The 11,661-nt window shown below is 41.1% G+C and overlaps 1 protein-coding gene across 1 annotated transcript; it reads right to left on the reverse strand.

Moving 5' to 3' along the window:
• Nucleotides 1-5,308: 5,308 nt before the first annotated feature.
• On the reverse strand, nt 5,309-9,533 carry LOC146558335 (uncharacterized). The gene is made up of 9 exons (XM_085247778.1): nt 9,530-9,533; nt 9,108-9,322; nt 8,444-8,508; nt 8,302-8,367; nt 7,032-7,086; nt 6,421-6,468; nt 6,124-6,338; nt 5,732-5,999; nt 5,309-5,587 (listed from the first exon to the last, which is right to left on the reverse strand). The coding sequence occupies exons 1-9, from the start codon at nt 9,531-9,533 to the stop codon at nt 5,366-5,368; spliced, it is 1,158 nt and encodes a 385-aa protein (XP_085103904.1). The 3' UTR covers nt 5,309-5,365.
• Nucleotides 9,534-11,661: the final 2,128 nt, after the last annotated feature.

An 11,661-nucleotide genomic window follows, 5' to 3' on the forward strand; every position in this document is an offset into this window, starting at 1 on the left:
TCTTGGATATCCCAGCTGATCACCTGATAAATACATAAATAAAGAAATGTATTTCTATGATCTTACTCCTGTGTGTCTGTGATTTGATGCTATACAAATAAAATTGAATTGAATCACCTTTAGCTGGTCACAAGATTTTAACACCCGGATGTGAATGGGTGGGGGCCTGAAGTACGGCGTCTCAGGCCGGTTATTGGTCAATTTCATTAAGGCCATTCTGAGGAAAAAAAGCAAAAGAAACACATTAACAGGTTCATACATTTCTGCTGGATCCAGTTCTGATAGAATAGAGTAACACCTGTTGCTTTTATGTTGTCTCTTCACATTTTGATATGAAACAAACACATTAACTTCCTCAACCCCAAGTGTGTTTCTGAGGTTCCTGCTTGATATTTACATACGCGAAAACATTTCAATATTTCTGTGAAAACACAAATTATCTTTACAAAATGTTGGTCTGACAATTAATTTAACGCGTATGAGCCTTAATAAAATACATACAAATATTACAGCACATGTAAGTCTATCCAATTCACTTTGGATGGAACGCAGAAAAAAAAATCACAATTTTCTTTTCCACACTTAAGTTTTTCAGATAATAAATAAAATAATTATTAATTAAAATAATACTTGAAAATAGGTTACAGTGGACAATAGAAAACAAGGAATCATCATAGGAAGATTATCTGAAAAAGGAAGTGAAAAACAGCAACATTACAGATATCTTACTGAAGACCTAGTCAAAGATTGCCTGCCTGCCTGCCCATCCCACACACGGCACGGACGCGCGCACACACACAAACATAGTGCACCTGCTTGGTCTCTGTGGCTTTAGTTCATATTGGCTCCCCTTTTTAATCATTTGAGCCAATAGAATTATAGAATTACTGTCCCTGCTTTTAGGTCAATCCCGCCCTCCTTAACTGGGCAGAAAATGGCAATATTTTGACCAGAAACAGCTCTGTGGGAGATGACCACTACCCTTTGCACCAGGCAGTGAAAACATTGGGGCTGAATAGATTTCTGTTTTATATATGTTCCTGTCAACTATTCCTCCTGTCTGCTATGTAAATTGTCTTCCGGCACAGTACAATTTCATGACAATACAGGGCTATGAATACGATAAATACTTAGCTATACTCCTATTGGTTACTCAGCTGCTGTATAGAGTAACTGGGAAAGTAATTGGCTTGCAAAGCTGGGAGGCGGTTGCCAGGGCAGAGTGCCAGCCTTAAGCAATTTTTTCATACTAACAGCCCAAACTTAACGTCTTAAAGTTTATAAAACTGTTATAGATCTGGAAGATTTGTCTGATTCTGTAAGATCTTAATATTTCATAAAAAAAACAGATGCCAGTTTCATGAATACATTCAGGTGGTTTTTTTCAATTAAATATCCCTGAAACAATAAGTTCATCAAACTATGACACCTACAAATACATTGCTATCAATACTAAATGTGAATTTATCAAAAGTGATTTTTTTTCTTCGAGAGAAAAATGAAGATACACATATATAAAACATTCATAGGCCGAAAGAAAAGTCAGGCCAAATTTTAGGGGTCTTTATATTCACAGGAACTTAAATGGCTAGATCTTTTATCTTTCACTACATTATTTGTTGTACATAGTACAAAGGCACTATAAAAAACCACTCCAATATCAATACTTACGTTTTATGTTCTTAATACCACTAAGAGTAAAGTAGAAGAGATGACTGAATGACTGTGACTGGAAGTTTCTTCAGAAAGACCAGGAAAGGGACCGCTGGTCTTTTATGTTACAAATTGTGATGTAATCTGTTGCCACCCGCCTGATTGGCTAACTATGATTGTTGTGTTTCCCAATTGTACTGCCTTGTGTTGATTTTGTCTCTTTACTTTAGGGCGGTTTTTGTTGGTGATCAGACCCGATTCTTGTCTAATTTGAATTATGAAATTATCAGTACAATTTTATAAGTCTCAAACTTACAATTTAAAACGTATAAAATTACTGGTGTTTTTTATTTTTTATGTAGTTATTTTTTTTAAGTTCGAGTCCTAAAGCCCTGCATGTATTTTTTAGATGAGCTTTTATTTTGAAAGTGGCGATCTCTTTTCCTGGTGTCATGGGGAAGCACGCCCGACAGATCCACGTTACTGCTAGTCCTTGTTTTGGCAAGCCATTAGTGCCAAAAATTGCCACTTTTCTAACCCGTTTGGTTAAGAAATGGCGTAAAAAACGCCTTTTAATTATTCTAAACGCCGAAAAAAAGGCGTTCTGTTCCGACAAACGCAGCTTTTCACGTCACTCGGATGGCGCCCTGAACGCACCATCCGAGTGACGTAAAAAGCGGCATTCAAAGACAGACGGAAACACCGTTTTTTGCCTGCAAAAAAAAAAACAGAAAGAACTCACAGGACACTCTGCAAAGTTCAAAGCTGTAGCTGTAGCATAAACAACAACAAACTGGGACCATTTCTAATTCTGTCCTGGGGTTTATACAGGTGCAGTCATTTGTAAAGCTATAAATAAACCCAGCAGCTTCAAGATCATTTTTGCTCTGGCAAGATGGCAAGACGGTCATATTCACTGCTTCAAGCACTTTACTATGTGATGCGCTCAGAAAGCGAAGATGACGAGGAATCCTCTGCATCTGAAGAAGAGGCATCTTCTTCAGTCTCCTCAGAGAATGACAGCATCACTACCAGTGATGAGGATTACCATCCAGTGCCCGATTCCTCTTCTTCAGCAAGTGAGAATGATACAGAGACAGCAGTCGAGGCAGAGCGGCTAATGGCAGAGAAGGTAGGAGAAGCGGCAGAGACCGGGGCGCCGGTGGCTGAGTGGATGTCTCGTTCTGGGAATATTGAGTGGTTTCCCACTGCTGAGGAGACCATGCGCTACAATCCAGTACCCACTAGTATCACTCCAGGGCCCACCCTGTACGCAGTTGCCCGCATTAGCACCCTGAGATCTGCATTTGACCTGTTTGTGACAGAAGAGATCATTCAGCTGCTGTGCACCCACACAAACCTGTATGGGAGGCGAAAGTGTGAGGATTGGAGGGATGTGGATGATGTGGAGATGAGAGCCTACATCGGAATTTTGATTCTAGCTGGTGTCTACCGCCCAAGAGATGAAACAACGCGTGGTTTGTGGGCTGACAAGACCGGACGGGCAATATTTCGTGCTACAATGCCCCTCTACCGCTACTCCCAGATCAGTGCTAACGTCCGCTTTGATGACAAGCTCATCCGCCCGGGACGTTTCAGGAGCGATAAGCTTGCTGCATTTCGGGTCCTGTGGGAAAAGTGGGTTGCTCGTCTCCCCCTGCTGTTCAATCCAGGAGTTGATGTGTGTGTCGATGAGCAGCTGGTTGCATTCAAAGGTCGATGTGGATTTCGACAGTATATGCCCAGCAAGCCTACAAAATATGGCATTAAAATCTGGGTGACCTGTGATGTGGCAACCTCCTATGCCTGGAAGATGGAAATTTACACACGAAAATCACCTGGAAGTTCCCGGGAAGTTAATCAGGGAATGAGAGTTGTGCTACAACTGACAGAGGGGCTTCCAAGGACACACTGTCACTTGTGACAACTTCTTTACTTCATTCAGCTTGGCAGAGGAGCTGCTCAGAAGAAAACTAGCTCTGCTTGGCACAATCCGGAGAAACAAACCAGAGCTCCCTCCCCAGCTTGTTCAGCTGCGACAGAGGAAGATTCTTTCATCTCTCTTTGCCTTCACCAAACCATGGCAGTCTCCTACATGCCCAAGCGAGGGAAGAATGTGCTTCTTTTGAGCACAAAGCATAGGGAACCAGCAGTCAGTGATGGGGAAAAGAAGAAGCCAGCAGCAATCCTTGACTACAATAGGTGTAAAGGTGGAGTGGATAACCTAGACAAGGTTGTTGGCACCTACAGTTGTCGGAGGAAAACCAGTCGCTGGCCACTGGCTCTGTTCTACAATCTTCTGGACGTCTCAGCATACAATGCCTTTGTCCTGTGGAAAGCAGTGCATCCTGAGTGGGAGTCCACCAAAACCTACCAACGAAGGGTGTTCCTGGAGGAGCTGGGCCATATGCTGGTGACTCCAGAAATTGCAAGATGGCCTTGTGCCCCACGCTCAAAAGCAGCCGCTGCTATTGTTGCTGAGATACAGCAGTCAGAATCAGAGTATGACCCACAGCCCATCAACAAAATGAGGAAAAGGTGCGAACTGTGTATAAACAGAAGAAGAACGGCAACCACTTGCTCCAGCTGTGGAAAGAGTGTCTGCAAAGATCGCGTGCACACACACACACACATACACACACACACACACACACACACAGAAAGAGCATTATTTTGTACAAACAAGCAATAAAAGGCCGTTTTTGGCATGACTAACAAAGTGGGAGTTTCTTTTTTTGGGGTCATTACTCACAGGAATAATACAAAATATTAATATTAATAATAATAATTTTTGTTACTGGCACTGACCTGCAATGATTTAAAAAAAAAAAAAAAAGGTTTCGTCATTCAACTGCTGAAAAAATGTGAACTTTATTGCCCCCCAAAAAACATAGTAGTAACATATAATTTGACTGGTATTCAAAGGGTATAATTTCTGAATTTGAATTATATTTTGGTTTTCATGACTAGGACTGGTTTTCATTTAAAAAATAAAGTTGGTCTAAGTAGAAAAATGTTTTAATATAGAATAATTTTATAGTATTCTGTAAATGTAAACAAGGGGTGGCCATTTTTGGCCACGAACAAGCTGAGAGGGAATTTTTTTGGTTTTTCTGCCACTGCAGAAAAAAACAATGTTGCATAAATGTCATTGGTGCTGTTAATTATTGCTATGCATCTAACCTTCATCATGGTTGGCATATATTATTTAGAAAAAAAAAAGGGATTTTATGATTTTCTCTATTTATGAGTTGTTATGATTATGTGCTCTAACTGGTATTTAAAGGGTTAAAATTCAGAATTTGAATGAAATTTTGATTTTGATGAATAGCCCTGATGCTAATCTAAAAAATCAAGTAAAAAAAGCTGGACATTTTTCTTAATATATATGAATTTTATAGCATTTTGTAAATGTAAACAAGGGGTGGCCATTTTTGGCCACGAACAAGCTGAGAGGGAGTTTTTGTTTTTGCTCTCTCTGCACTAAAATAACAATGCATTATAATCAATGTTGATGTGAATCAATTATATGCCCCAGACTCTACTATTAATAATACAAGAAATTTCAGTAGCAATGCAATTATATAAAATTGCGAGATTTGAGTTTGTCGTCCAGCTGGTGCAGTGGACAAACTGGTGTTTAAAGGGTTAAAAAATTAAAAAGTAATAATTATTTTATATTTATGGAAAGAACTGAAGTTACTTTAAAACTTTATGCAGAAAAAATGGCAAAAAAACCCATAAAAATAATAAAAATTACAGACCTAATCTGTAGGTAGCCACTTTTGGCAAAATGAGATACAATCTCGCCCCTTATCCTCTTAACATCTAGTAGTGTGGCAGTGTAGATGTCAGGGATACCACAGCCTGCAATCCAGTCCCCAAGGTGACTTTTCAAGTCTGCCAGGTCTTCTGGGGTGCTGCAGTTGGAAACCTTGAAAATCAGGCACCTCCATAAATACATACGTTTAAAGCATTCACTAAGTGTACTTACATTTTGAGACGCTCCACTGATGAGTTAAGCTATGCATTGTGTTTCATTGAATTTAATTACACCTCAGCATGCACACAGCTTTACCTTTTCTATGTTCTGTTTGATGTCTTCATCCATGAAGACCTCTACATCGAAGTCATCAAGAGATGTCTTCTGGCCACACATCATACAGAACAGGTGTCTGTTGATACACCGTGGCCCTGGCCCATCGTGTGCTATCGACCAAGCAATCAGTTTACCAGCCGTATAAAACTTGTTGCTTGACAGCAACTGCTGACTATAGCTGAACAACAGACTGCCAGGCTTCCCCTCAAAAATCCCTAGGGAATTCTGAGTTTCGACCATAAGTAAGCTGCAGGAAAACGTAGTAAAAAAACAAACAAAAAAAATGAGTCAAATTGTGATTTCATCTTTGCAACAACAAAAAACACATTCACGCATTCTATTATTGTGTGAGAGAGATGGGAATGGGTTACCGAAAAAATTCCCGCCTTGGGCCTCCATAATCATCGGCCATTTCACCAACAAATTCAATATTTGGCAATTTATGCCAGGCAAAATATGACTTAGAAAGTGCCATGCAGGCACTATGTAGGATTTTCCTTTGTCGGGCTATTATTGTACAATAATTGCTGGTGTCAAGATGCGTTTCCTGGAAATCTTTCAACACAGTCACAAGGTCCATCTCGTCCTGAAGAAAAGGGGGGGAGAAAGGTCATGACTACATGAAACACATACACAGCAGTTCTGGCAGTGTTGTTCATGAGACATACATGTGAGTCATTTTGTTCAGGGGAAGCCAGGACTATGGAAGCCCGTTTCTGCCACTAAAAAAAAAAAAGGATCCATAACTCAAAATTTCGAGTTACTTTCTCGAAATTTCGAGTTATTTTCTTGAAATTTCGAGTTATTTTCTCGAAATTTCGACATATTAACTCAAAATTTTGAGAAAAGCAACTCGAAATTTCGAGTTAGCGCTGCCAATCAGTAATCTACGTAAATGACGTCATTTCCATGTTACCCGGAAGCTGAAGCCCTCAGCTACAAATGCTACAGCTAAGCTACCGGTATTACATCCAGTCGTGAATGCACAGATTGCTGAGTGTTTTCAGCCTGGCTTCACAAATGATGAAATCCCTGTGTTATTAGCTGAATCACATGGTGTTACTATCAGCAAACATACTTTAATTTGTTGGGATCCGTTTTTGAGTGCGCGGTCCTGCGCCATATGCTTCCGGGTAACAAGAAAGCGACCTCATTCACGTATATTTTTGATTGGCAGAGCTAACTTGAAATTTTGAGAAAAGTAACTCGAAATTTCGAGTTATGGATACTAGCTTTTTTTTTTTTTTTTTAGTGGCGGAAATGGGCTTCCATACAGGACAGCCTCATCCAGGTCTGATACTTCTGACTCTGCAGAGTCGATGTAAAACTCTTCCCTAAACAGAACAAATGCATTTGATTTTTTTAATATCATGTATATATACTGAAATGGAATGACTCATCTGATCAAAGAATCTGATTTCACATTCTTTTACTGTATAGATACAGCCACTTAAAATGGCCATGTGGTCCTTGATTGCATCTGTTGGAGCCATTTGTATTTTAACAAATTTCAAAATATTAAAATATAAAGTTTGTTGTTAGTTTACTTCTATTTTTGGGTTAATCATTATTTATTTGTAGGTTAATGCTCACTTCATTGTTTTGTTGTTTATCTTATCAAGTCAGCCAGGAAGAATTTCAGGGCTATTTTTGATAACTTAAGAGACTGGTATAAGACCAGCATGCACTGAGATGGGCCTTTTGTTTTTTGGGGGTTTTTTTGTTTTTTTTTAATTCGAGAGACAAGCAGCATGAAGCAACAAAAATGGATCTTGTTATTGGTTGCCAAAATGGATCAATAAACTATACAATGCAACTTTCAAGTTTTGACAGTGCAGTTTTCCCTGCGCACAAAATATTATCACAGGGCAGCAGTGTCTTCTTTTACTTTTTTTGTGAAACATAAGGAACTGCCACTACAGTGCCCATTTACTGGGAATAGTTTGGGTGATTTGTAGTTCCAAGTGTCTGAATGGTCAGGCTGACTAAAGTGTTATCGATGCATTTTCAGCAATTAAAAATACCAATATCACGACATCAACATATCTGAAAAACATGAAAAAGCAAAACAGAAACCGAATGAGGCAATTGAACCATTGGTCTATATTCAGAGCACATAAATGTTATCAGTTCAATACATGCAACCTTTAAAATTTTAATATTCGCTGGTCTCACCCCGTATATTGTACTAATTGAGTGTCTATTTACCTATGGTGTGTGCTTTATAAGTTCCAGTTTACACTTAAGTTTTGGCATGTTGTTCAACAACTACCACTTGCCTGTTAACCTCTGGTTCCTGGAGACCATGCCTACTAGAATGAACTGTATGGTTTTCATGCAGACCACTGCAAAGCAATAGCAGAAATATTTCATAGCAGGAAGAAGACCCCAATGCAGATATTTATTGATCTAGACTACACAAAATGATCCAAGTTATAATAATGATAGAATTAGTTTGTACAACAGTTGTTTTACCAAAAAAATAAATAAAATTGTGCAATAGTTTAAGATTAAAATTCCAACTCATAAACAAACAGAGTGCCATTTACCTGAAAACCTCTGGCTCCTGTACATTGTGCCTGCCATGGTCTGGTGTCTCGGTGTCATGCAGCACACTGTAATATGGTAAATATTGATGATGAGAGGGTGTAATGCATTTATAGTGCTACAGTCCAAAGGCAGTTGTCAAACACTTTCATTGCCATTTCAGACGGCACAACTTCTCCACCAGTTGAGTCCTCATTGGCTTCTGTAATCTAAAACACCAGAGTATTTAAATATAAATGAAATGGAACAACAAATGACAAACAAGAACAGAGGACAAGTCAAAGACAAGAACCAAAACAGCCACACTTAAAATGAAGCAGCGCAGCGGCTTCGCTCATGCGCGATTCATTTGCCTTTTGGACGCACAGGTGTGAACGTCTCATGCCCTGATAGCAGCTGGGGGAGGACTATCCTCCGCCTGGGAGCGCTTTGGCACGGGTGAGGTGCCCACCGCAGCACCGCTGCTTGTTGAGAGTAAGCGCGATACGTGTTTTCACGTCAAAAAGTCGTCATAAATAAGTCTCCAGTAATACAAGAAAAAGTCGCCAGATTTGTCGCAAGTCGCTTTTTAGAAAAAAAGTCGCTAAGGGGGTCTGAAAACTCGCTAAATATAGCCACAAAGTCGCTAAGTTGGCAACACTGCAGATGAATGTCTCAAATCCTTTGGGGAAAATCACAGCATTTATTATTCTGAGCAGTAACATGTTAAAGATGTCTTATACAATACTAGGGTGACTGGAGCGCCACTGAGTTACAGTAATAGTGACAATTATGCCATATCAGCCACCCCAGTGGAACATTTGAATACCTTTGGACGGATATAAAGATTGGAGCGACCCAGTAGGTTTCTTGCTCTAATTTCTTGGGGCATCTCTTCTTCAAGAGGAAGAATGAGCCGCTGTCCATTCACTTTGCATAGATCGAACTGCAAAGGTATGTATGCAATATTGTCCCGTAGTGCCTGCCTGAATTCAGTGGCATTTAGGTTTACAGGAACGACCACCCGAGTAGCAGGAGTGGCATCTGTAATCAAATTTAAACCAAATTAGCTGGCAATGCCATTTAGAACTTTCCCTAAAAACGGAAAAGGGTAAATTGTCACATTGTAGTGTCTCAACATCAACTTATTGGTGCAAGGAAATAAAGATTACAAAAGTGCTAAAAATCGAAATGCCAAATTCTACAATTTGTAAACAACTGACACCATGATGTAATTCTCTTTTTTCAAACCCATCACTCCAAATAATTAATATGAAAATAAATATTGATGAGTTCTTCACATTCCTTCAAAGGAAGAGTACCCAGCCACTGGTACAGATATGTAGACAACACCTGGGTCAAAATCAAGACACAAGAAGTGGAATCCTTCACTGCGCACATTAACGCTGTGGATAAAAACATCAAGTTCACTAGGGAAGACACAAAGGACAACCGTTTGCCTTTCCTGGACTGCGCCGTGCACATTGAAGAGAACGGCAAACTCAACATCGAAGTTTACCGGAAGCCCACACACACGAACCAGTACCTCCTGTTTGACTCCCACAAACTTGGAGTAATTAGGACCCTACACCACCGGGCAGAACATGTTCCCTCTAAGCCTGAAGGAAAAAAGAAGGAACACACACATGTAAAGGAAGCACTCAAAACGTGCGGCTATCCTAAATGGGCGTTCTTAAAGTCAGCAAAGAGGAACAGAAAAGAAGATCAGACACCAGCGAGGATAAGAAGGACAGACGCAACAACATTGTCATCCCCTATGTAGCCGGTGTATCAGAAAAACTCAGGAGAGTTTTCTCCAAGCATGACATCCCGGTGTATTTCAGACCCAGCAACACGCTCAGACAAAAACTGGTTCACCCGAAAGACAAAACGCCAAAACACAGACTTAACAATGTGGTGTATGCTGTACAGTGCAGCGAGGAATGCCCAGACCTCTACATCGGAGAGACCAAACAGCCACTTCACAAGCGCATGGCACAACACAGAAGAGCCACCTCCACAGGACACGACTCAGCAGTCCATCTGCATCTTAAGGATAAAGGACACTCTTTCGAGGATGCCAATGTTCACATTTTGGACAGAGAGGACAGATGGTTTGAAAGAGGAGTGAAAGAAGCCATCTATGTCCACTGTGAGCGACCATCTTTGAACAGAGGCGGGGGTTTACGACACCAACTCTCTGCCATCTATAATCCAGTTTTGAGTTCCCTTCCCAGACGCCTTAACGCCCACTCACATCCTGGGCCATCTGATCTCAGGAATTCGCATGATAAGGTGGGGCCAGGTTTCACAATGAACACACCCGAAACTCTGGCTGATTGGGACCCACACCCAGTTTCACACCTTGGCTCAGGCGATTAGAGGATCATCAGGGGGTCCTTTTGTCCTTCTGTGGGGGGATACTCCCACTAGGTTTATATCTGGGACTCTCCACCATTTGACCTTAGAACTGAAGAAGCTTCTCGGATGAGAGGTGAAACGTCTTTTTTTTTTTTGCCTGTCCCGTTTGGCTCTTTTGCCATCAGAATTATTGTCTAAAGGCAAAGAAAGATGCCCAACGGATTTACTTTACCAAACTGACCATCCCAGCCTTGCCATAATGGTCCATTTGATTCACCTTTTATTGTTTATTTTATTTTCACTTGTTGAATACGGGACAGACTTGACTGGGGGAAAGAAGGGGAAAGAGAAACAGGTGAGAAGAGGGACGGGGGAGAAGGGCAAAAAACAAAAACCAACAGAACGGGCAGAGAAAAAAAAGCATATATCGATCACCTGGATCACCTGTTGAGAAAGAAAAAAGAAAACAAACAGAAGAGAACAAGAGTAATAGAATAAACAACATCACAATGATATATGGGAATATGACAGTAAATACTAAATATTAAACATTATTGTGCAGCACATAAGATCAACAGAACACAGTGTGCTTTGAGGTAGGAGCCAAAAAGGGTGTAGTTTGTGGGTGTGATCACCCGTGTGTACACCTGTGAGCATGGACGCGCTTGTTTTTTTAAAAGGTTCCTTCATGTAATGATCTGCTAGAGGGTGTGGGGGGGCCACAGCCCCGTCCTCCAGGGCATGAAGCAGGTATGGAGGAGATCAAAACTCCAGACATCCAGAGGCCCCCAGAACACAAGAGACCAAGGAAGACCAACAGAGGGGCAGCCGCGCCACTGTCCCAGAAAGAGCTGAGGAGAGTCCCAGATGAGGGCTCACCCAGCAGCCGCGGAGCAGAAGCCAGGGGGAGTTGCAGTGACGTGCCCGTGAGCTCCGCCGGCAGCCAGCTGTGCCTGAGTGACCGAGACCCAGGCCGAGAGGCCGGGGGCACCCCACCTCCGAAGTGGCCCGAGCGAGCCCCA

This window comes from Mchenga conophoros, linkage group LG15 (assembly GCF_057382185.1).
Source record: "Mchenga conophoros isolate Kocher_MC1m ecotype Shallow Benthic linkage group LG15, M_conophoros_male_GT1.1, whole genome shotgun sequence".
NCBI lineage: Eukaryota > Metazoa > Chordata > Actinopteri > Cichliformes > Cichlidae > Mchenga > Mchenga conophoros.